General features: G+C 42.6%; 3 protein-coding genes and 1 pseudogene across 3 annotated transcripts; 1 reads left to right on the top strand and 3 right to left on the bottom strand.

Moving 5' to 3' along the window:
* The first annotated feature begins 667 nt into the window (after positions 1–667).
* rbm4.3 (RNA binding motif protein 4.3) lies at positions 668–12,604 on the top strand. Its single transcript, XM_070993828.1, has 10 exons — positions 668–744; positions 1,261–1,689; positions 1,809–2,414; positions 2,763–2,788; positions 3,564–3,583; positions 4,146–4,223; positions 6,744–6,974; positions 9,473–9,882; positions 10,005–10,657; positions 11,057–12,604. The coding sequence occupies exons 2-9, from the start codon at positions 1,281–1,283 to the stop codon at positions 10,634–10,636; spliced, it is 2,412 nt and encodes an 803-aa protein (XP_070849929.1). The 5' UTR covers positions 668–744; positions 1,261–1,280; the 3' UTR covers positions 10,637–10,657; positions 11,057–12,604.
* Positions 6,446–7,612, bottom strand: tifa (TRAF interacting protein with forkhead associated domain). Its single transcript, XM_070992914.1, has 2 exons — positions 7,473–7,612; positions 6,446–7,362 (listed from the first exon to the last, which is right to left on the bottom strand). Exon 2 carries the CDS (start codon positions 7,293–7,295, stop codon positions 6,705–6,707), a length of 591 nt encoding a protein of 196 aa, XP_070849015.1. The 5' UTR covers positions 7,296–7,362; positions 7,473–7,612; the 3' UTR covers positions 6,446–6,704.
* A 1,539-nt stretch (positions 12,605–14,143) lies between the features above and the next one.
* LOC139351824 (uncharacterized) lies at positions 14,144–17,598 on the bottom strand (annotated as a pseudogene).
* A 3,115-nt stretch (positions 17,599–20,713) lies between these two features.
* Positions 20,714–21,971, bottom strand: LOC139351467 (uncharacterized). The gene is made up of 5 exons (XM_070993392.1): positions 21,911–21,971; positions 21,403–21,741; positions 21,154–21,261; positions 21,020–21,054; positions 20,714–20,891 (listed from the first exon to the last, which is right to left on the bottom strand). The coding sequence occupies exons 1-5, from the start codon at positions 21,951–21,953 to the stop codon at positions 20,751–20,753; spliced, it is 666 nt and encodes a 221-aa protein (XP_070849493.1). The 5' UTR covers positions 21,954–21,971; the 3' UTR covers positions 20,714–20,750.
* Between the last annotated feature and the right edge of the window lie 3,130 nt (positions 21,972–25,101).

Raw genomic sequence — 25,101 nt, 5'->3', positions numbered from 1 at the left:
GTCACTTGGACGAGGCGACTGTGAATACAATAGGACTTATTATCAGTTTTCTTTCCCATGAGAGCTACTCCTTCACATGGGAATCGCGAACCAAACACAGCTTCACCCCTTATCGTGCTCACTTACACTGTGATCCTCTGCCAGCATTTAGAATATAAATGATGTACTGCGGCCTCAAAAGGCCAAGAACCACTTGCAACTGTTGTTTACTTCACCTCTAAAATGATTCCCATGTACAGTTTAATACTAAACAAATCTAAAAACAAAACAAAATAGATCAGATCTGCAATGGTGGAAAGTAAGTACTAAATATATTTACTCGAGTACTGTACTTACTGTAAGCACAAATTATTTTACTTGAATACTTCCGTTTTGGTGGAAAGAAGAAAGTAAAAAGAATGTAAATGCTTGTGTTTGTAAATGTATCTCCTGTGCACAGAAAGTCATAGTTTGTAGGTCCGTTTCCCAGTTTATTATCAGAAAATAACCAGAAACATAACTTGGCTTTCTACAGGTGAATGTAAACTTTTCACAATACAGTTACGCCATACCGTAACCAACGTAAGGAAAAGCCATTTCCGTAAAACTTCCCTTCATACCTTTCTCCAATCACAGTGCGTACTTTTTGAGCGACGTGTGTATCTACCAATCAGACTACTCGTTGTGCGCTTATTTCCTATCCGTATGCGCCGTAGTTTATCTTCGTTTGGATTTTTGACTTCATTGTGGCGCCCATTGCGAGCTGTGAGTATTGTCGCTTTTATATTTTTCTCTATTTGTTTCTGTCACTTTTATTATGACTGTTCGCTAGTTTACACACGCCTTCAAACGGAACCCCATACATTGTCAGTGACTTACATTTTATTTACTTCAGTCACATGAGACAAAATGGCTAACACCTGGAAGCTAATGTTAGCTTGCGAATAGCGACCATTCAAATGAAGCGAGGCTGGCGAGCAGCTGTGACCAGGAAGTAAACACACGGAAACTTCTTGTCTTCAAGTCAACTGTATTTTGAAGTCGCATAGTTTTTAGACTAATCACAAAATCCTAGGTTAATAATAACACAGGTAAACTAGCCCCCTCGTGACAGATTTTATTACCTTGTTGGTCTGGTGGCCCTCAGCCTGCAGGCGCCTCGACGACAAGCTTACTATTTCCTAAAAATGACGTTATACGTTCGCCATTTGCCCTCCCCCTGCTTACTGTCTGTTAACACATGATGGTCTGTGTGGTCTCATCCTGTCTTTTCCCTTTTAGAGACGTACACTGGAGCAACTATGGTGAAGATTTTCATCGGTAACCTGTCTCAGCACACTGGGAAGGATGAAGTGGAGGCTCTGTTTACTCAGTATGGCACTGTGACAGAATGTGCAAAGTACAAAAACTATGCTTTTGTCCATATGGAAGACCGGAAGTCGGCCACCAAAGCCATCCGAGAGCTCCACCTCTATAAGCTCAGTGGCAGACCCATTAATGTGGAGCTCAGCAGAGGGAAGAACCAGGGCCCCGTGAAGCTCCACATAGCCAACGTGGAGAGGGGTTTTGATAAAGAGCTCCGCGAGCTGTTTGAAGAGTACGGCACAGTCACAGAGTGCTCGATTGTCAAGAACTTTGCCTTTGTGCACATGCTCAATTCTGAAGAGGCCATGGATGCCATCCAGGGCCTGGATAATACAGAGTTTCAAGGTAAGTGACTGATGTTCTCCCTTCATGAATGAAAGGCTTGGAGGTTATTGTGGTTTCCGCACTGTGGCATTCAGCCTTTTAACATTTGAGAGACGTTTTTTTTTTCTCCTCATTCTCAGGTAAGAGGATACATGTTCAGTTATCAAAAAGCAGACCCAGAGGGGCCCCAGAGGAGGAGGGCTATCCACCTCCGCCAGGCAGAGGCTTTTATCCTCCCTACCCAGTGGAGGGGCCTGAGCCTCCCTACAGAGGCCGCATGCATGCCTACCCTCCTCCGCCTCCATCGCCTCCTCCCCCAAGACGGGCAGCTTACCCTGACCGTGGTTACGGCGAGCGGGATGGCTATGGGGTAGTTGATTACTACCAGAAATTCAGAGCCCGTCCTTACAGCACAGCGGGCTACGATGACAGGCATTCCAGTGCCATCCCACCTCCTCCGCCTCCTCCGGCACTGGTTAGAGAGCGTTTTGGAATGGGGACCGTTGATCCGTACGAGCGCCATCTGCTCCCCCCCCCTCCTCCTCCGTCCTCCATGAACAGGGACAGAAGCCCCATCAGACGACCACCCCCTCCACCTGCTCCAACAGCTGGTAACGGGTACTCCTACGAGCGGTCCCGGCTCTCCCCGCTGCCCAAGCCTCCGATGTATGCAGCCCCCCGTCCCAGGGACTCCTTCTCAGGAGCGCCGCCAGTGCCACCACCACCACCACCACCTCGATATCCAGGCTATTAGGCCCATGAGAGTGTAATACAAGGTGAGAACAGACAGTGGATGTTTCATGCCATCATAAATCACAGTGATAAGAAGCAGCAATGATTGAGGGAAACATTCTAGAAATGTGTGCCGACATTAATATGAGAGCTGCAGCCATAAGTTGAGGAAGAATCCCACTTTAAACCATCACTATCAGCCAGAGCTCTTAATTCCTGCACGACCAAGAAATCAATACATAGAATAATTAAACACTGCTGATAGACTCCTAAAATACTGCTGCTTTAACATCAAAGATCAATCTTGCGCGAATCCTGAGTAAGACACGTTCCTTGACATGTGTGGTGTGCTCTCTTTCCAGGTTTAGAATATGACAAGATCGTCGTTGTCTGCTGATGCACGTGGCGCTATACATCCCCCTCGTCTATGGCGGATTGCGTTGCGTTCGCCTGAGACTTACTGGAAGATTCTGTATTGCGGACAGCCCCGTACTTAAAAACATACGATACCATGTCTACAGTTCACGTGTTCTTCTGAGCTGTTTATGCCTTTTCTGTTCCTTTGCTTGTTTTGCTGTTCAAATCCTCAAACTGTTTTGAAGGATAGGATGCTGGCTTAGGTGCTTAGTCTGTTTCAGTGTGACGCCGTCATGGCTGAATACACTCTACTCTTCAACCTTTTTAAATGGATATGGCCTCTGGGAAACAGTGACATAAATTTATAACAAGGGAAGTCATTTAAATGAAAATATATGTCAACAAAATTGTGTCAAGACGAAGCCTGTTGGTTGATGGCAAAATGCTCATCAGAATAAGTTAAAAAACTTTAGTGTAGAGGTGCTTTAATAGTACTTGGTGTGGTAGGCTGTGCAGTCGTCTCTTGCGACGCATGTGAGCATGACAAATCAAAAGTACCAGTGTGGTTTTGTTCTTTTTACACTTTGTGTTACCTTTTCATGCGGAAACAGAGTCTATAGCACCGTTATGTATGATTTTATTCACCTTACAAGTTGCTTTTCATTTGAAGGCTTTTTAATAAACACATCAAACCAGAAACGTCGTTTTAGCTGTGAAATTATTCCTCGTTGGCCAGGCCTTCTAATCGGACTAGTGATACCCAGGCGTTTAACTCCTCACACGCTTTCTTTATTCACACTCTGCAGAGTTATCAGCTTGACACATGGTAGGTGATGTTTTCCAGAAAACGCGAGAGACTGCGTTTGTTTGCGAAGCGACGCCCGACATGCTTTCCATGGATAAATCGTGCTGATGCTTGCGATGCGAAGCAGCTGCTCCCTTATTGACAACATCTCAAAGGTGATTTATACGTTCTTCAGCCATTGCTGGTGTGAAATATGTGCATGCAGAATAAACGTGAACAAAAGGTAGATTTTAAGTCTGACTTCCCCTCAAAGATCCTCAAAGTTAATGCGGCCAATGAAGTCTGTAGCTGTCCACGAACCCACGCTGTGCCTGGAAGCCGCATCGTTCCTCTACCGGTCATCCATTACCTACCTTGTGTCGAGCCAGGTAGTGGTTTTTTGTAGAAGCACAGCGTTACTGAACTGAGCTTTGCGATGTTTGTGTCGTCTTCCAGCAACTGTTCTACAGTCTTGATTTGCATTCTTCATTTCTGTCATTGAGATTCAGTCATTAGTCCCATTTTTCATTGTTGTCTTGACACTTATATTTGCACCACAAATTTCATGCAGGCTTGGTGTTCTTAGTATTTGTGCTCTTTGTAGGTTGTTAGACTCTATGCAGGAGATTCCAGCTCATGGTAAGTCATCCTCGGGAGATGTGCCGCACCCTGGAGAGAAGAGGTAGGTGTCATTTAAACTTTACTGCAATTAAATTCAATAGCTTGTCTCTCCTGTCGTTGCATTCATGCTTATATTATCATTATTATTATTGTGTGTGTGTATATATAGATATTTTTACCTTTGGTTGATTTTTACTTCATCTTTAAGTAGGTCTCATTAAATCTGTGCTCAAGCATTTGAGGAAGTTGTGAATTCTTTCAGTAAATGATAGTTTCCCTTTCATCAGTGAAGTTGGTGCTTGTTTTGTTTTTTTTTTGAGTCCTGCTAAAATGTGCCAACCTAAGCATGTGGTAATGGATGAATGATGAAAAGGTTTCATTTCATCACTCGTGAGGAGTGTTATTGCTGACCGTGTCGCTCTCTCTGCAGGCCTGTCTCTAATGGGTCTTGAAGTGAATTCACTGGAGTTTACAAGCTGCGGAACGATGGGATGAGATGAAGCTCACGAACTTCTCCTCTGGACTTCACAATGAAGTGTTTTCACAGGAAGTGGATGTGAAAGCTCGGTCCATTGTTCCTGAGCTGGAATCAATGTCCAGTCCTCAGAAAACCTTTGTTCTCTGCAGCTGATGACACCATAATAATGGATGAAGTTTGATAGAACATTTTTTCAGATCAATCTGTCAGATTACATTTTGAACTGGTTCTTATTTACTCACACTTTAACAAAGACTTCTCCCCACCTGTACAAGGGTCCTGTAACCAGGAGGTATGGCTGAATCTATATACTGTTACAGTTGTGACTGGATTTTGGTGCAGTCCATGTGGCGTGTGACGTGTACTTGAAATCATTGTATGGCCTATTACATACAGCTACTGAAGCTCTTTTTCTTTGGTGTTTATGTAAATGAACTATTTATTCAGCTAAAACTGTTTATACCCATATACTGCCGGTGACTGTGTACAGGCAGTTGCATACACATATTTGCAACACTGAATTGTTAATAAAATGTATTTTACAAAATTCTTTTTTTACGTTGTCTTTTCAGTCTGACAGGTTTAACCAGGATTAACCTTGATTGGATAGAAATCCTGTCTTATTCAGGCAGTCTTACTGTTATAGTTACTCATACAGTCTGATGGAGGCTGTTTGAGATGAAAGCTTCACAAACACATTTGCAATAATTGGGAGTCTGCTGTAAATCCCATCTGGATTAATGGGACTGTAGACATGTAGGGCAGTTGTTTCGATCTGTCCTGTAGCTCCAAGCAGCCGTGGATTACAAGAACTGTAACTTTTACCTCATGTTGGAAGATCCCAAAAGAAGTTCTCCCAGTTTGACACAAACTATTCCGGTAAACAGATTGAAATGTAAAGGTTGAGAGGATTCCCCTCAACATATAGGCTGTGGGATAGAAGACAAACTGGTGTTAAATATAATAGTTTTTACTCAAATCAGCTGTAATGTCAAACCCTGCAAGAAGAATGAATTGGTTAAATGATGCTAAACTTTTTATAGCTCAGTCAGTGTCACTTGACTTTTCCTAAGATGCCCTTTTTTTTGTGCTCGTTCAGCAATCGCTAACGTGATACTTGGGGAACAGAAAGAAGACAAAGCAATCTGTAAATATCTCAGTATAACTGAATCTGAATCTGCCAAAGAGTGAGAAGTGTGATTTTCTGAATCCATTTTTGGATGTGTTTTTTAAGCACACTCCCTTCTTGCTGGACTCAGGTTATGAGAAATCATGGTTGGTGGCTCTTATTGTGTTGACCGGAGATGGTTTAATATGGTTTGCTGGAAGGGTCCGACATTCCATGCTTTTATGACTTGTACTCATTCCCGATGTCTGCAGTTAACAACTGCCACTGTGAATGCTCATCTTCTGTTTCCAACATTATATGATCATTTAACACGTGGGGCAAATCCATAACAAGTGCCTTTACTTTTCTCTAAATCATTTTGGATAATTCTTTGGTTTGTAAGGTTAATTTTGAATGTACAGCTTATAATGGAGCAGTTTTATTATGTTCTTGATGAGTGTAACTGCACCCATTTCCAGGAACACTAGCTGGAGAGATGTGCATGTTGTTTTCTGTTTTGTACCTGGGCTTATCACCGTAATCTGAGCTCAGACAGAAACATTATATCTACTTCATCAAAACTGGAGAAATTTCCAAAATGTTCGATGATAAGCCATAAACTAGAGGGTTTCCCTGAATTGATTGTCGATCTGTGGCTGATACATGCAGTATTTAAGAGCATTCACAAAAAGATGTTAACAAAAACACTTTAATGTGCACAAGTAGAAAAGGGAGACACAAACATATGTAAGACTTTAAAACTAAAAGAATATGCTATTAAAAGCACAGCTTTCTAATGTGTAGACAAGTAATATACAGAGGGTGCAAAATAATATGATTTCACATTACAAAGAGGGATCTTATCTAAGCCTGCTTGGATACTAATGGCAGAACTACACAGTACTTTCAAATGCTAGTTGATGAAGTGTCACAACATTTCGAAAAGCAGTGATGGTTCACCCTGAATGACACATGAGAGTCTCATCCGTCTCCAGGGGGCCGTTTGCTCTGAGTTCAGCCTGGAATGTGCTCATTGCAGGTGAGCCTGTGTCCATGACAGGTGTCTTACTAGGCACCCACATGCAAGTTTCCCTAGATGGAGGCACTGACAGCACCTCAAACTCCACCTCGAAGCTCGCCTTGGCCTCGCCTGACTCACGGATGATCAGCATCTCGTACTGCCCGAACCGGATCAGGGCCTTGTCTGGGAGGTCCATCCTCTCCAGGTAGCCCAGGGCCGAGCTGTTCACTGACAGTCGTCCCTTCTGGCTCAAATTCTGGATGGTGAACATCATGTCTGGGCTCTGGGGTTTGCGGTAGGCGTGGAGGGCCAGCTGCTTGCGAGATACCTTCATGTCATCCAGGACGAAAGTGCAGGCCTGCTCGTCACGCCCCAGTCTGAGGGGGTCATCTGCTGAGTGTCTGCTCCTGTTCTTCAGAGGAAGCAGGCGATACAGGCCCTGACAATTCTGCTGAGGGTGATAAAGTTTGATGTGAAGACACGTCAGGAGATCCTCCTCTGTCTCCATTGTCTGGGACACGCTCATCACGAAACAACACCTGCCCCAAAGCTCCTGAGGATGAACTGACCTGTTGAGCCTCAGTGATGAAAGGCTGTTGGAACGGAAGAAGACAAACAATTAGGATTCCAGTGAGATGAGATGATATGCTAGTCAAAAGGAAAGTAATTCATTAGTTCCTGCTGTTAGGAGTCTGTGCCTTACCTGTGTTGAAGTTTATGATTTGGAGATCAGGGTAAGTGTTTATACTCCCTCCACAGAGAAGCTGGATCAAACTTATTCCTCGCACTCCGAGAGAACTAAAGTACAGTGCTGGTGCTTAGAGTGAAAAAGGAAGACTCCTCCTAACTGCTTTCTGCGAGCTGTTGTCTTCACTTTTGAGTTTCGTCACTCTCACAAGACACAGCCTTAACAGTGGGTGCGTTCAGGCAACTTCGGAAAAACCACAGTCACAGAATGTGTCTGTGGTACAGCAGTGGTGAGTTGTTAACAGGAGCATGGAATGTCTGTCCAACAGCTGGGAGAAGCTTAAGCATTGTAGACAATGTTTCAGTTTGGCGTGTAAATTACTCTCACACAAGAATGCAAGTTCAGAGGACCACCACCTGAATTTACAAACATTTACCCTGCCACTGGTTCAGCTTTTCATGCTGAAACAATTAGTTGGTTAGTTGATTAACAGAATTAAATAACATTTCTGATGATGAGTAAAATTGATTTACTGCTTTCTGTGTTTTATACTATACTTATAGTATATAAGATGTCACATTGACTTCTGGGAAATTGTAATAGGCCTGTTTCAACATTTCTCTCACCATTCTCTGATGTTAGAAGTTAATTCAATAATAAAAATAACTATTGTTGCAACAAAACTTAAAATTATTGAGCGCTTGGCACCACCCTTATGAAATAATAATAATAATAATAATAATAATAATAATAATAATAATAATAATAAAAACCTCTCTAGCATCTATTACCCTTGATACGTTGTTTGTTCCTTAACTTTTCTGACGAAAGATTCGCGACGGCTTCCTAATTTACATTTTTTAAGACGTGTTCCTGAACATAGCATTGCAGCACCGAAAACTCCGTGATGATGCAACAGAAAAGCGAAAGGAAGTCACTGCACCGTTTCACATCTGCTATGGACTCAGGAATGTGTCTAAACGTGGCGGCTGAACCCTGATGTAGAAGTAGAAAGTTAAACATAAGCCCAGGGCGGTTAATTACTGGATGTCATTTAAAAAATTTGCATCCCCACACTGCCAGGTAACTACATGAGTTAGGTAGTAGGAAGTGACAATGGTGGTTCATAAATAATGGACGTAAATTATTACCAAACAGGGATTTACTGGAAGGGGGTTTCATGAACCTCAGAGCAAAGGGTTATCTAGTACTACACACAGACCTAGAGAGAGGAATATTTGATATAACGCCAAAACAAGTTGCACAGTGTAGATGATATAGAGATTAATGTTTTTATGTAGACAAAACAAAGCGGATACGGCAGCTCATCGTTAACGCCTGACCTGTGGGTGGCGGTGTGGTTGTGATGTGGAAAGCAGGCGAAGAAGAAGAAGGGAACAGGCAGGCACAAAACGGACGGAAGTCGGTAGGAGGAAAGCTCTCGAAAAGGGTTTGAATTTCTTGCAGACGCAGAGGCCGCCCGGCAAAAGGGTAACTTAAAATGTCCATGCCGGTGTTTCGATATGTACAATTCACAGCATTTTAAATTCGTGAAATATCTACTAACCTTACAGTATTTTTTAAAATAGTTTTACCGTATTTTCTTGTATGCTAATATGGATAGCGGTGCTTTGTGTAATAGCATGGCTGGACTGGCAAGCTAACCGACAGCTAGCGCTAGCACATTTGCAAAACAAGACTAGGAGTTGTGTTTAGACTTTGGTATTAAGCCACATTTTAGCGTTATAACAGCAAATCGGACACACACGGTCTAGTATTAAAATAAGTGCAATTGTGTAAGAAGTGCAAAATTAAAGCTGGTCTACATTAGCGGTAGTTAAACTGACGTCAGCCATTTTGCAATGAACAGGCCTGTTTAATTTGTAGCCGGCAGACATCAGTTTATAGTCCAAGGCTGAGGACAAATTGCATAAATTTGAAATGTTTTTCATGTCTCTCCCCATTCCTACATATGCAATATTTTCTCTTAATTTGCTCTGAAACAGATCTTAAACAATGGTGAAGATTTTTGTGGGAAATCTGCCCCGAGAGGCTGACCAGGAGGAAATCAAGACACTCTTTACACAGTATGGCACAGTCACAGAATGTGCCATCATCAAGAACTACGCCTTTGTCCATATGGATGACCGCAAGGCAGCCACCAAAGCCATTAAGAGTTTGCACCTCTACAAGCTTCACGGCACGCCAATCAACGTGGAGGCCAGCCATGGGAAGAACCAGGGCTCAGTCAAACTGCATGTAGCAAATGTCGAAAAGGGCTCTGACGATGAGCTCCGCGCTCTCTTTGAAGAGTATGGCACTGTCACAGAGTGTGCTGTCGTCAAGAATTTTGCTTTTGTACATATGTCGAATTCTGATGAGGCAATGGATGCCATCAAGGGACTGGACAACACTGAATTTCAAGGTAATAAATGGCCATTATGGAGAATGAGTTAAGATGACGCAGGGTTATGTTGTCTGATTTTAAATCTAATCATTTTTTTTGTGTTTGTCTTAATCTTTTTATGTATTTGTTTTTGTATTTAGGTAAACGCATCCATGTCCAGATTTCTAAGAGCCGCCCCAGACACGACGAACGAGATGACTACCCCCCTCCTCCCCCAGACAGGGGTGGCTATTGGCCACCTCGCTATCCAGGAGAGAGGCCTGAGCCTCCCCCACCCAGCTACCTGAGAGGCCGTCTCGGCCATATACCCCCAGGTTACCCTGCCCCTCCTCTGCCACCCCCTCCCCCTAGACGAGCTGTTTATCCCGACCGTCCCTATGAGGGTGACAGGGAGAGATATGGTGTGGTAGATTACTATGAGAAGTACAGAGCCCGTCCGTATGGCATCGCCTCCTACGAGGACCAACGTGCTGGCGCCCCTCCTCCTCCCCCTCCCCCCTCAGCCGTCGTCCGAGATCGTCTTATGACCCCGTCGCTTGACCCGTATGAGCGTCGACCCCTCCCACCTCCTCCGTCCTCGTACTATGCCCGAGATCGCAGCCCCCTCAGAAGAGCGCCTAGCACGCCTATGCCCCCCGCCAGTAACGGCTACTCCTACGAGCGCTCCCGACTCTCTCCGGTTTCCCGGGTCCCGGCATATGGAGTGCCACGTGCCAGGGACCCCTATGCGGACCGAATGCCTCCGCCACCGCCTGCACGCTACGCTTATTAAGCAAGGCCCTGGCATGTGAAGGTGAGAATAGGTCTGACGTAGACTGGTGTTCATATCATTTCTAAAATTACCATTCGTCCCTGTAAAGGCAGAGGCGGCCTTTGACTTGTCCTGCACGCTCAAGATCTTGTGTGGAAAAGCAGGTTTGAAAAAGCACGTGCACGAAGTGCCATTCAGCAAGTTGTAAATTCGTTGGAAATACACGCCTGTGCACTAGCGTGGATTTGAGCTACTACCAGTTTTAAATATGTGGCATAATCCGACAAAGACCGACTGTGCAGTCTGGGATCTCTGACTAAAGAGCGGGCCTCGAGAGGCAGAACTCGAACAAAAACCAACATTTAGGTAATTAAGATGGAACAACGTGCCTTGTATCAGTAGTTGCAGACAGTTCATTTGTGTCATTTGCTCTTTTTTCAGGATCGTCGTCCGACTGCGTCGCCGCTCGCCGCCTCCTGATGCACGTGACACTATCCTCTTCTGTCTGGCTGAGCGCGTTGCGTTCACTGCGATGCTCACAGGAGGACGTGAATTGCCGACGTCCACGTCTGTTTTTGTTTTTATTATTTTTTTGGGACAGTTTTTACACGCATTTTTCCCCCCCTGATTGTGTTAGCTTGTTATTGTGCTGTAGTATTTTTAATGCTTGACGTCTGAGTTAGGCGTTTTTTTTTTAGTTGTACTTTTATTTTGGAATAATTAGTGTTCTGATGTTGTTTGTGACATAGATAGCTGAGTAACTTCAGCAGCAGTTTCTAGGCAATATTTGTGACAGAAGATTTAACGGAACTGAGTCATGTTTGGTATTAAATCTAATCTGCACGTTGGTTCCATTATGTTAAGCTTTTCCATCGAAAACCAAACCTTCATGTGGCGTTACTGTGAATTTAAAATACTAATACGTAGGGATTTGCCAAATGTAGAAAGTAACTGTTAATCAGGACAGTTACCGCAAAGCGTTCACATGTAGCTTTCCATTGTCGAACTTGTTTTTAATAAACACATGTGCTCAAAATCATGGCCAGCCCTAAAGCACCTCATCAGTGTACCCGCTTGAACTGATTCGAATACTCTGCAAGGATCTTTCGAAAAACGAAACAGCTCCTATATTCCATCATCAGCCGTTCATTAGCGATGAAATCACGAAGAACAAATTTGTTCAAATCGTCACGCTCATTAAAGAAATATCCCTCTCTGGTCTTGCCTGTAATGCAGCAGTTTTCATCATTCCCTAGCTTGTCCCCTTCAGTCCGAACAGTCCACATTAGAGCTTAAGTGAAGGAGGGGCGCAACACACTCCACTATACAGCACCAGGTGAGAGTTCATAACTGAGACTAGTTAACCTTGAATCTGGGGGAGACGACATTAAAGGCTGCTGGAGACCGTCAGTCAACAGGTAAGGACTAAGTTACTTAAGTAGTAAAGCAGATAACATGCTCACAATGAACTTTTATAGGAAGACATTACTAGTTTACTACAGAGGTTTGTAATAACTGATCATTTGCAGGTCCTGTGGTGTTTGCTAGTTGTATTTTTTCACTCATTGCCAAATCTCATCATTCAGCTGTAAATCTGCTATTTATCACCCCTTTGCTGGGGAAGAGTTCTGAGATGCATGTGTAGATGGCTCCTTTTTTTAGGCACTCCCAGCAAATTGAATACTGGCTGCAGTGTTCCAGTCCAGTCGGCTCTGAAGACCCATGATGGGTTTCAGGGAAAGTTGTTTTTGAAATTGCAATTTGGAAGACACATTCAGTTCAGCTTGATGGACTTTGAAGAATCAGCATCAGTTAATTCTACACTTGGTTTTGTAAAGACTTTTCTAAAAGCCTTGTAAAACATGAAGTCAGTTAATACAATGAAGTTATTTAAGTAACTTATAGCAGAATTGGTGGGCGTGGAGAATTTACAGCGTTGTATTGCCATTTTGTGAATCTGAGCTGCATGAATAAAATATTTAAAACATGAACATGGACTCCCTGTGAACAAATGTATTGCCATTACAACTGTGTAGGTGTTTCTCAAAGAGCGTCATTATAACCACTTTGGCACTGGATTATCTTCAGTTTCCCTCTAGAAAAGGTGTCTGTTTGAAAATCATGCAATTCAGAATGCTGTCTGAATTTCTAGCCTCCTCAGTTCTCTAAATACAGGTCTTGCAGACATGGAAGCCTCCCTTTGAGATTAGTATAGATAAACTATTCATTTACAATTCGGACCATGTATAGTTTAAATGTGTTCAGTATTGGTAGGATATGATACTTGCACTGAAATACTTTGACTAGAATAAAAGTCAAAAATTGCCCAAATTATTTAAATCACAAATCAATGAGCCAGTCTTTTTTTTTATTATTATTATTTTTTATCTTTCTTGAATAAATGCCAGCTTTCCTCTTGGCAGTTTTCTGTGGACCTGGATGCAACGAATATGTCTGAAGTGTGTCTCAGTGTCTGAGTGGCAACCATGATGGGAATTGTTAAATTCTGTAAATGCCATGGAAGGAAAGGTGTTTCAGTGCTTCCTTTTGTATTTCCTTTAGCATAGGATGCACTCGGCCATCCTTTATGAAAGGAAAGGAGATAATGTCCCACATGGTGCTGTGCCAATTGTGAGGAGTCAGTTCTATGAACCGGCTCCTGTCTGAGAGCCAATTTCTTTTTTCTTCTTTTCTAAAAGAAATGAATACATGACAGACTAATAGGATACAGCACTGTGCATAAGTTTTAGTCAGGTGTGAAAAAATGCTGTAAACTAACAATACTTTCAAAAATGAATTAATTATTATTAATGTAATTGTTTATAAATTTTCAAAATGTGAAGTGAGCAAACAAATGAAAATCTAAATCAAATCAATATTTGTATTATTACCCTTTTCAACCAGCATCAGCTCTTCTAGGTACACTTGCATGAAGTCAGGGATTTTGTAGAATTATAGTCAGGTGTGTGATCAACCAATTATACCAAACAGGTGGTAACGATCATCAATTTAACATGTAGGTGAAACACAGTCATTAAGTGAAACAGAAACAGCTGTGTAGGAGGCTTAAACCTGGGTAAGGAACAGCCGGCTCGTACACCATGGCCAGATAGTGACTCAACTATGCATGAAAACAAAGGAGCTGGGGTGTAGAAAAATGGCAGCAGGTGCTTTGGACTGATGAGTCAAACTTTGAAATGTTTGGTTGTAGCAGAAGGCAGTTTGTTCCTTGAAGGCCTGGAGCTCGGTACAGTAATGAGTGTCTGCAGGCAACAATGAAGCCTGGTGGATTTAGATTCCTCTTCTGCAAGTGCACGTGGAGTGTCCCGATGACCCAAATGATGGATGATATGATCCCTGAAAAACTTGTTTAAGGAATATTTTTCAAGGGCTGTTCAGACCAACAACAGGTTTTTGCTGTGTCTGGTTATGATGCAGAGAGGTGAAGGCTGGCGTTTCTGTGGCTGAAACTTCAAATTTAGCAGTAACCTACAGCACTTTTTATCACCACAATGAACAAATTGGGCATCAGTAGCTATGCATGCCCACCACTGCATGCAAGCACGTATCATTTGTGTTTAGACCACACCGACCATCCTGTCAGAGTGTAATGTGCGCCTCACCGACTCCTCCACTGCTGCACATCTGCAACTAAAACTCCCAGCAAGAGAATCAGGTCTGTTGTCAATGCCCTGACTGGCTCTCTCTCCATCAAACACCAATCATAATCTTGTTCTCAGGCTGATGAGCAAGTGCATCATAACCAAAAAGACTGCACGTTTGGCAAAAATGTTATATCTCCACTACAAAGTTTGCGTTTTGGACAAGGTAACAAGTGATGGCAGCTTCTCACATACACCAGCAAGCAGCAGTTCCAGTTGCGTCCTGGGTGGTGGCAGCATACGTAACATCTGGCTGCAGCTCTCACTTGGATGCAGGCCTGCTGTGCTGCACAGTTCAGGTCATTTGAGGCCACATTCTGCTTTTGTGGGCTGAGTTTTTCATTTTGAGCTACATAAATGACTGAGACAAATATTTTAACAGTGATCAAAGTGCCTTGAAAAGGACACATTGGTGGAATGAACACCAAAAGAAAGACAAAACTTCAGTCTTACCTTGAACATTTAAATGACAATATAATAATAATTCTTTATTTGCGTCGCACCTGTCATACAAGTGCTTTACAACAAACAAATCACATGCACCCGGTGCTTATTATAGTTATTGGAGGAAAAAATACCACACGCCTGACATCAGTCTTCCTGTGGTTCAGACTTTATTTTAAGCAGCTACAGACAGTACAATCTTCTAACAGTCTAGAATTGAAGTGAAGTGATTGGAACTCCTCCCAGCCCGCCACACAAAGCACAACAGCAGGTAAACATGACGAAGCATCGGTTCCACTTTGAACCGCAGTTTCTGAGTTTCGCAGGTAGCAGCATAGCAAGCATGTGGCTCCACTTTTGTCTGTGCTGCAGACCTCCTCATGCTCCTTCTTGTTGCATGGAGAATCCCTGCTGTGTTGTTCAGGTCATCTGAGTCCACACTCACACCGTCGAATTATACAAAAAGATAGAAGAGGAAGCTCTCATAAAGTCTCTGTCTTGGTTTTAACAACCGGACCAGTGATGACCATCATGAGGAACAGAGTCCAACTGCCCAGGATCACACTCATCTGGGTTCTATTGACCAGTCTGAACCAGATTGTCTCAGTGGGACAACTGGAAAAGTCACCAGATCGAGATCCACCCTGAAGCATTCAGCTCTGATTCATTTGCTAATCCTTTTTGATGTGCTTAATTGAAAACAGCACAAAAACAATACATCTAGTGTTTGAACTCATCAACGTCATTCACTTTTGTAAATATCTGCTTATTCTGAATCTGATGCAGCAACATGTTTCAGACAAGTTGGGACAGGAGTAACTAAAGACTGGGGAGCTGCAGAATGCTCCAAAAACACCTGTTTGGATCATTCTACAGGTAAACAGGTTCATTGGTAACAGGTGATAGTATCATGATTGCAAACACATGGTTGCATAAAGCTTACCACTACATGGACTCAGGAACACTTTGTTAAACCTCTTTCGGTAAACATAGTTTGTTTGCAAATGATTGCATGTTTTTTTCATTTCTGCTGTGATCTGTTTAACACACAGCCTGCAGAGTGGATGAACTCGTGTGAGACACAAGTTTTTCACAAGTTTTCGAGGCTGACACCTCTCGTAATGCAGATACAGACACCTCACTCGTGACATTACTCTAGTGATGGACTGTGCGTTTTTACAAAGCTTATGAACACACACGCTGTATGTGGAGGCTGATCCTTTCGTCGATGTGGGAGATGACAATAAACCACGCTTCAGCGTTTCTTTTCTCATTTTACGCTTGCAGAGCTTTGATCCAACAGGCCTCTGAATTTTCACCTCACTTGTGTTCAAACCACACCGTACTGTCTCTTCCTGTCAGACAAGTGACATACGGCTGATTTTTAGTCAGTTTTTACACCCTGGCCCTGAGTATATCTGTCAGATGTGTGTTTTACAGCAGAAATGAGAGCTGAAGCTGAATCTGCACTGCTGCAGACCAACTAATGCTCACAATAAGACAGAAACTAGACAGTCGTCAGTGTTTTTACTGGATCGTCTTTTATCGCACACCAAATGCATTCCTCGCCTCTCAGATTGAAATGTAATGCAGGCAAAAGTATGACACACAGGATGCAATTAAGGTGACAAGAATCAGAAGCATAAGCAAGAACGTTGAACGTTTCGCATGATGGTGATGGTTTAAAGTTGACCACACTACAACACACCAGTGTATTAATAAAAAACACACAACTTTCACATGCAGTTCCAGGTGCTTCCTGAGTCTATCTGGTGGCAGCATAAATAACATTTGTTTCCACTTGTCCGCGTGATGCAGGCCTGTAGTTTCTCTCCGTTTTTAGACGGAAAGTCACCGCTGCATAGTTCAGGTCATGTGAGCCCTGACTCTGTGAATGAGAGTCGTTTTAATCACTCATCTCACAAAGCTGAGTGTGTGAGAAAGGTTAAAGCATGAACTGATAAATGATTTGACTTTTGGATCTGAAAATGAATCGTGATGAACTTCACCTCTGTCGCTGGTTGACTCTGTTCTTCAGCAAGTGCTAAATGACAGAAACGATATCTCTGGTCAACTGACAATGCATTTTGTTGAACTGAAAGTTTTGGATTTGTCTATCATGTAGGTGTAACTTAAAAATGATGTGTGAAAATACAATAAAACAAAGTACAAGTACCTTTTTGAAGCTTTCTGATTTGAACAGCCAGACAAGTGACGACCACGATAAGGAAAGCAGTCAGTCCGGCCAGGATCACACTCATCAGCTTTGTTATCCCTCCAAACCCTTCTTCAAGAGAGATCATTAGATGAGACTCCAACCAAGCAGGAGAACCAATCAGGAGAAAGCCCAAACATTACAACAGTCTTACCTTGAACCTGTAAATATGTTGCATGGACAATCACTGGCCTGTTGATGATATGATATCCACAGAAATACAGTCCAGAGTCAGATAAATCCACTTGTTTGATTTGGAGGAAGACAGTGGAACTGTTGGATCTCATTTCAAATTTTTCATTTTGAAATCCGCTGCAGAATGAAGGAGACTCGAGAGGCTTGGACATGGAGCAGATACAGTGAGGCTGGACTCTGTTGACCTGTCTGAACCAGATTATCTGACTGGGAGAACTGGTATAGTTGGAGCACAGCAGTGTGACTTCTTCACCAGGCTGAAGCTCCACAGTGTGAAACTCAGAGAGTGAGACAGAGATCCAGCCTGAAACAACCAGCAGAGATATTCATCGTTTCTCTGACAGACTGACATGAATGTAATATTCATATGATGTCATTAATGGGAAACAGTGCAGGAGCTTGATAGCAGGACTTACTGAGGCTGCAGAGAAGGAAAGATGTCGTCCGGATGAAGTTCCTCATCGTGCGTATGATCGTGTCACTGGAAATGTGTGTAGTGATGCTGAACGCCTGTCAGGGCATCTGAAGAGGCGGAGTGTATTTTTTGTTATTTACACTGCTCACACATGATGCCTCCTGTCTGCGTTAAAGTTTTATACATTATTACAGGATGATTCATGCTGATGCATGAACATGTAAGACGCATTTTAACATTGCAGCAGGTGGAGAGGGGCTCATCTGAACTCATTTATAAATGTTTGTGTCATGACGCTGTTCAAGTACTTTGGGAGTCCTGGTTGGTCACCGTTATGTTGCCTGCTCTCGTCTTTTTGAGGACTCTGCTAAACTTCCAGCTGACGGTTTTTCCATTTTGTCATCTTGTTCTGTGTAAAAACATTAACCCTGACCCCAAACAAAAGGGCCCAATCATCAAAATTGCTGCTTCATATTAGTGAAAGTATTGTAAATATGGAAAATCTTCATTTTGCTTATAGAAAGTTAAACCTTAGTGTCAGTCCAATGATGAGTAGATTCAAAATTGATGCAGCTTGAAGCCAGGTGTAAATAAAGGTCCAGTTCACAGTAGCGAAAGATGTGAACTACACCGGCTGTAGTTCTGCTGTGGTCTGTCGTGCCTTCAACATTTCTATGCAAGTCACATTACATCTTCTCCACACTTTAGTAGGAAACAGATTTAGAGAGAAGAGGAAGTTTACTCAACATTCAGTTATCACTTGTTGGGTTTTGCAGCTGTTGCTGACACTGTGAAACAAACTCATTGGAGAAAATAGCACGCAGCTGAAGGTCAGCCATCTGTCACTGTCAGCGATCCACGAAGTAACATCCATTATCTAAAGATATATAAACAGCATATATTATATTCAATTTTCAATTCAATTTATTTGTATAGCACCAAATCACAACAGAAGTTGTCTCAGGACACTTTCCATATAGAGCTGGTACAGACCAAGCTCTTTTATATCTTCTCAATAAAAAGGTCTTCATGAAGTACTTTTCTTCTCTGGGAGCATGAAGGCCTGTCTTGTGCGTGGTTATGATGCAGAGAGCTGGGGGCAAACTTCCTGTTGTTGACACCTCAGTCATGATACCTCGCCGATAATGACAGTGCTGTTTGTTACCACAGTGCAACTATGGGTAGCTGGAGCTCTTATTTATCTGTTATGAGAAACGCAACTATAAAGCATTTTAAAAGACATGTTATTTCTAATTTTGACATTTAGCATGTTTTTACACACATGCATAATATGACACCAGAGTTAAAGTGTTCACTTTCAACCTTTATGCATTATATTTTCAAAACTTATACTTAAATGCCTCTTATTTTGTCTACTTGACAGAAAAACACAGTCCACTTTATAAAGAAAACTACAAAAGCCTAACGATCTACCTCTGAGTGAGTAAAACAGCACTACGGGGCTGATGAGAACAGGTGTGGGTGTGGGAGGGGATGTCAGGTGACCGCAGTGGTTGGAAGTGGGAGTGAGAAAGGAGAAAAAGTCTAAAAGGATCTGGTGGACAGCTTGACGATGGCAGGTGCAAGGGGGGAGGGACACAGAGAGAGAACCATGCAGTGTGTTTGATATTTATTCCAGTATTACATTTGTTCCATTACACACTGAACAGCACATTAATATGACGAAGCTTCAGTTCTACTCTGAGCTGCAGCTACAGTTGCTTCCTGAGTCTGCTGGCAGCATAAACAACACGAGTCTCCACTTCTCTCTCTGATTCAGGCCTCCTGTTTCTTATTGGTGTTGAAGACAAACTCAGTGCTGCATCCTTCAGGTCATCAGAGTCCAGATTCTGCAAATAAGAGGCAGACATCTCTCAGATGACTTTGTCAGCATCAGTTAATTATGTTATTTAACTCTTGAAGAAACTCCTGGAATCCTGGCATAAATGTCTTAATCATTGAATTATTCAAAACAATCTTATAGTTGGGTTCACCTCTGTCCATTGAGGATTCTGCTCTTCATTATCTGCTGAAAGACAGAAATAAAATGGTCTTTTCATGAGCTGTGGGCTGGACTCTGTTGACCTGTCTGAACCAGATTATCTGACTGGGAGAACTGGTAAAGTTGGAGCACAGCGGTGTGACACAGTGTGAAACTCAGAGAGTGAGACAGAGATCCAGCCTGAAACAACCAGCAGAGATATTCATCGTTTCTCTGACAGACTGACATGAATGTAATATTCATATGATGTCATTAATGGGAAACAGTGCAGGAGCTTGATAGCAGGACTTACTGAGGCTGCAGAGAAGGAAAGATGTCGTCCGGATGAAGTTCCTCATCGTGCGTATGATCGTGTCACTGGAAATGTGTGTAGTGATGCTGAACGCCTGTCAGGGCATCTGAAGAGGCGGAGTGTATTTTTTGTTATTTACACTGCTCACACATGATGCCTCCTGTCAGCGTTAAAGTTTTATACATTATTACAGGATGATTCATGCTGATGCATGAACATGTAAGACGCATTTTAACATTGCAGCAGGTGGAGAGGGGCTCATCTGAACTCATTTATAAATGTTTGTGTCATGACGCTGTTCAAGTACTTTGGGAGTCCTGGTTGGTCACCGTTATGTTGCCTGCTCTCGTCTTTTTAAGGACTCTGCTAAACTTCCAGCTGACGGTTTTTCCATTTTGTCATCTTGTTCTGTGTAAAAACATTAACCCTGACCCCAAACAAAAGGGCCCAATCATCAAAATTGCTGCTTCATATTAGTGAACATGTTGTAAATATGGAAATACTTCAAGAAGGCAGAACATTTACTGTAGGCATGTTCTAAATGTCACAAGAAGTGTTTGTTAGATGTTGATAGAAATTATACATACACATATATACTATACTGTATACTGTATACCACACTGTGCTGCCTCTTCCTGTCACACCAGTGATGTGAACCTCACTCACTAACTCTCATGAGAAACCCTCCGTCATTGTCCTCGAGGCTCCTCCTCCATTAAACACCAACCAGACAAAGAAAACAGAGGAGACAGAGAGTTTGGCTCCAAAGCAGAATCAACACTGTCGCACAGAAAGCAGTTTGTAAGAATATACAGTGTTTATTACAAAACTGGATTTTTTTACAGTGATGACGAGTCTGACTGTCAACAGCATGAAATGATGAAGCAACATTTCCACTCTGAGCTGTGGTTCAGGATGTTTCCTGAGTCGCTCTGGTGGCAGCATACACAACACAGGGCTCCAGCTGGTCCTCTGATGGAGGCCTTCGGCTGCTTTTTCCTTTCGGATGGAAAGTCAGAGCTGCGTAGTTCAGAGCATCAGAGCCCAGGTTCTGTCAATAAAATATTTACAGTCACTCGTCTTATGTGGCTGAGTTTGTCAGAAAAAACAAAATGAGAAATGACTTGAAGCAGACGACACAGAAAAGATGGACTGTGATCGATGTTAATCTCAGGTTACCTCGCTGTGCTGTGGGGTCTGTTCCTCTGTATGAGCTGAATCACACAAAACAACATCTGGTTAGTTCATTGGTCCAAAATGTTGTTGCGAACAATTTCTGAAAAGCAGGAAGTTGCATTTTAAGTAATAAGTACCTGTGTGAGGTTTGCTGATTTTGACAATCAGACCAATGACAACGATGACGAGGACAATGATCAGAGAGCCCAGGATCACACTCGTCAGCTTTGTTATTCCATCACACGCTTCAACTACAAAGATCAATAAATGAAACTTTCTGTGGGGTTTTCTACCTCTCATAAGTTGACATCAGTCTTCATTTGGACAGTGACTAAAAATCTGTTTCTTTCCAATCACAATGCAGACAGACACAACAGCAATCTTACCGTGAACCTTTAAATATGTTGCACTGACGATTACTGACTTTCCATCTGAGTAAAATCCACAGAAATACAGTCCAGAGTCGGATGAATCCACTTGTTTGATCTTGAGAAAGAGGGTCGTGCGGTTGGAAGTCATATTAAATTTGCTGTTTTGAAATCCATCACAGAATGATGCGTTGCCATCAGAGGTCATCATGGAGGAGATGCAGCTGACATTGTGTCTGTTGGCCAGTTTGAACCAGAATATGTGAGAGGGCAAAGCTGTGAAGTTGGAGCACAGCAGTGTGACTTCTTCACCAGGCTGAACCTCCACAGTGTGAAACTCAGAAACTGAGATCCAAACTGAAACAAACAGCAAGAAAATTATCCACAAACCTGGAACTCAACAGGAAGCAAACAGTGCTCGTAAATGATGGAATTAAAGAAAAGTGCATTTCAGTTCTGGCAGATCACTGAAGGAAAGTTAGAAATTGTTGAATTGAGAAAAAAAAATCCACATATGGGTACTTACAGAAGGTACAGAGTAAAGCTGTGATCAAGGTAAAGTTCATCATTGTGTGTTCAGTGTGAGAGCACCACTGCAATGGTTGGAACTGAACTGTGCTCCAGTGAGAACAGTCTCAATGTAAAGAGGCGGAGTGTCTTTGGTTTATCCGGCTGCTCACACTCACAAAATAAATGAACTTGGTTCAAATGAACAGCTGCAAGAACAGGAGGAAGTTATTGTCTGGTTTGATAACACTTTAGATCGTCTAGGAAATGTTTGAGCATCAAAGTCTACAACAGATGTATCAGTGTGTAATAGTCTATGTAGTTTGAGGAAGTGTCATCTTTGATGTGCTTTGTCTCATCAGTTGTTCTTTTCTGACCTCATACACTGTTGTCTTATTACACACAGACGTTTAAAGCAGATGTTTAAAGTGAGAGCTGCTGTGTTCCATATTTACATGACGTGTGTCCTGATATATATTATATAAGGTATATTAATAACAATGTGGTTGAGATTTTCTGCTGATTTAGCTATTTTCCACATCAGGACATTTCAGTGCTGCATCATGCTCATGTGTCATGTTCACTGACCGCAGGAAAAATCTAAATAGGTGCTCTAAAATTATACCAAAGTCAGTGAGTCTCACATGAAAATCTTATTCTCATTTTACACAAAAAGTTCATTATTTTTGAAATATTCTTTAAAGATGACATTTCATTGTGATGGAGTTGCTTCATTCATTCTGTTGGAAAACTAATGTTTGAATATATTAGAGATGCGATAAGTTTTTGAAGTTTGCCATCAAAAATCTGCATTTTGTTTTGCATTTTATGAACTGCGACAAATGATCAAAGTGAGAATAATCTAAATGATGTTGTGCAGTGATGTTAATGTTATTAACAAAAAGTGCACATTGCATGATCTTTGCTGGACTGTGATGTTTTCTCAACAGAAGTGGATGAAATGATTGTGTCAGTAACAGCAGCTGAACTCTTACCTGGCCACTGACAGTTATTGGATTAGTGTTTGCAGAGTAGTGGAGATCGATGGGACCCTCACCTGCTGTGATCTGTCATGTTTTCTGAGTGTGCAGCCTTTAGCAGAGTGGATGCTTTTTTATAAGACTGTGTAGGTGTCACCCTGCAACAGGCATCTTTCCACAAGAAAGTGTGAGTTTGTGCGCGTGTTGAGTCTGCTGAGTGTGACCTGTGGTGAGGGGAGCAGTGACAGTTTGACACAGGATGAAAAAATACTCAAAGATTTCTACAAATACAAAAAACCTTCACTTTACAGTCCTTTTCTGCTCTGAAGGCCTTTGTTGTGTTTGGTTCTGATGCAGAGAGCTGAAGGCCGAGCTTCCTCTGATCGAGATGTCATTAATGATACAGACAGCTCACTCACACAGTGCTGTTTGTCACCACCGTCACCTACATCAACAGGCAGATGGAGGTCAAATTCTCAACTAAACTGTGTTTTTACCACATCATGACTGACTTTGACTTCACAGTTAAAATGTCCAGTTGCTGCACTGATTCATGTGCTGTGTGTTTTTCAGAGAAGCTCCTCATTTTGTCATTTTTATTCACTGCTTCATCATTTCAGACTGTCTTCTCACAGGACTCATGGCTGACGTCTCAGTTGAGGTCAGACCACACTGTACGCTCTCTTCCTGTCAAACAAGTGATGTGAAGCTCACTCACTGCTCCTCTGCTGCAGACAGCAGGGCTGCAGACGGTGTTCCTTCTGGCTCCTGCTCCGTTAAACACCATCATATTCCTGAGACAAAGCGAAAGAGACTCCATCACTAAAGTGCTTAATGATGCTGTCTCCAGTTTCCTGAGTCTGCTGGCAGCATGAACAACACGAGTCTCCACTTCTCTCTCTGATTCAGGCCTCCTGTTTCTTATTGGTGTTGAAGACAAACTCAGGTGGACAGAATGAAGAGAAATCCCTCTGGAGTTCTTCACTGTGGCCACACTGCTCCTTCTCTCTCCTCTTCATCTCCATCACCATGATTTCACAATTTTTAAAGTCAACTTGTCCAGGTAACAGCATTTTACTCCTTGTTGAACAGTGATAAATGTGGAAAATCTGTTGTTTTCTTGACACTTTTTCTTTCTTTCCTACATACTTTTCAGTCATGTGTCTTTAGGAAGTGAACACACTTGCTGCAGATCATGGCTCTGCTGACTGGCAGTGAATGACTCAGCAGTGTTTGATTGAGGTAGTTTGTTCATCAACCAGCAGGTGGCGCTTAAGTCCACTCCATTTTATTCTTGGGCCTCAATCAGCTTGAATCCATCATAAATGATGATTCTGTTCACTTTTCCTTCATGGCTCTTCTTGTGATTCAGCTCTTACAGCACAGCAGATTTGATTCAACACAACAGGAACATTATAACAGCAGATAGCAGCTCTAACAGGCTAACAGGTGAACTGATGTGCAGCACAGACACTGTCACCTGCAAATGAGAGGATTAGGAGATACTACAGAGGAAAAATACCTTCAGCAAGTTTGGACTCAACTCACTGCCGACTGTCATTAAGTGTTGAGAAAGTTTCATTTGTCACAACCTGGCTCTAAAGGCCACGAGGGAGAATGGGAGACACACAGTTTCAAAGATGAAATAAAGTCATTTATTGAACTAAAGTTCCTGAAGTACACAGACAAGAACACATCAAAAGGTGTGGCATGTGTACATCAGTGGTGTCAGCAGTGTAGGGTGTGCATGTGGGCTCTGAATGGCAGCTTAGTGTTGGAAAATGCATGAAACAATCAAAGGAAAGCCAGCAGGGACTAACAGAGAGATGCCTGCAGAGAGAGAGAGAGAGACGACAGCCTCCCTCTGCCCACTGTCAGTCTGCCTGTTTGTGTGGAGGCTCGGCCACACGAAGACCACCTGAACACCAACATCAGCACGAATGTGGGAACCTGAAAAAGAAATCCAAGGTTCATGCTTTATTGTTACTGAATGGAAACATTTCTGTTTAGAAAGCTGAACAGATTGATGAACCTCTGATGGCGACGAGTCCGCCTACAGGTGGGAGGTTGACCATCTGGTGACCTGGTGCAAACAGAACGACCTAGAGTTCAACACTCTAAAGACAGTGGAGATAGTTGTGGACTACAGCAAGAACTCAGCCTCACTTGCCCCCATCACCCTCTGTGACTCAACCATTCTGATGGGAACTATCATCTCCCAGGACCTCAA

This window comes from Chaetodon trifascialis, chromosome 23 (genome assembly GCF_039877785.1).
Source record: "Chaetodon trifascialis isolate fChaTrf1 chromosome 23, fChaTrf1.hap1, whole genome shotgun sequence".
NCBI lineage: Eukaryota > Metazoa > Chordata > Actinopteri > Chaetodontiformes > Chaetodontidae > Chaetodon > Chaetodon trifascialis.
Note: the sequence above shows the minus strand (reverse complement) of the source record. Positions and strands in the feature narration are given on the sequence as shown.

What these genes read in the sequence shown, in the direction of transcription:
- tifa (XM_070992914.1), bottom strand. Translation starts at nt 7,295, where the DNA reads ATGAGCGTGTCCCAGACAATGGAGACAGAGGAGGATCTCCTGACGTGT.
- LOC139351467 (XM_070993392.1), bottom strand. Translation starts at nt 21,953, where the DNA reads ATGATGAACTTTACCTTGATCACAGCTTTACTCTGTACCTTCT. An exon ending in AACATATTTAAAGGTTCACG is followed by an intron (nt 21,262 to 21,402) that starts GTAAGATTGCTG and finishes TTGTAGTTGAAG; the next exon opens with CGTGTGATGGAATAACAAAG. An exon ending in AGACCCCACAGCACAGCGAG is followed by an intron (nt 20,892 to 21,019) that starts GTAACCTGAGAT and finishes TTTTATTGACAG; the next exon opens with AACCTGGGCTCTGATGCTCT.
- rbm4.3 (XM_070993828.1), top strand. Translation starts at nt 1,281, where the DNA reads ATGGTGAAGATTTTCATCGGTAACCTGTCTCAGCACACTGGGAAGGAT. An exon ending in ACCACCACCTCGATATCCAG is followed by an intron (nt 2,415 to 2,762) that starts GCTATTAGGCCC and finishes CTCTCTTTCCAG; the next exon opens with GTTTAGAATATGACAAGATC. An exon ending in GGACAACACTGAATTTCAAG is followed by an intron (nt 9,883 to 10,004) that starts GTAATAAATGGC and finishes TTTTGTATTTAG; the next exon opens with GTAAACGCATCCATGTCCAG.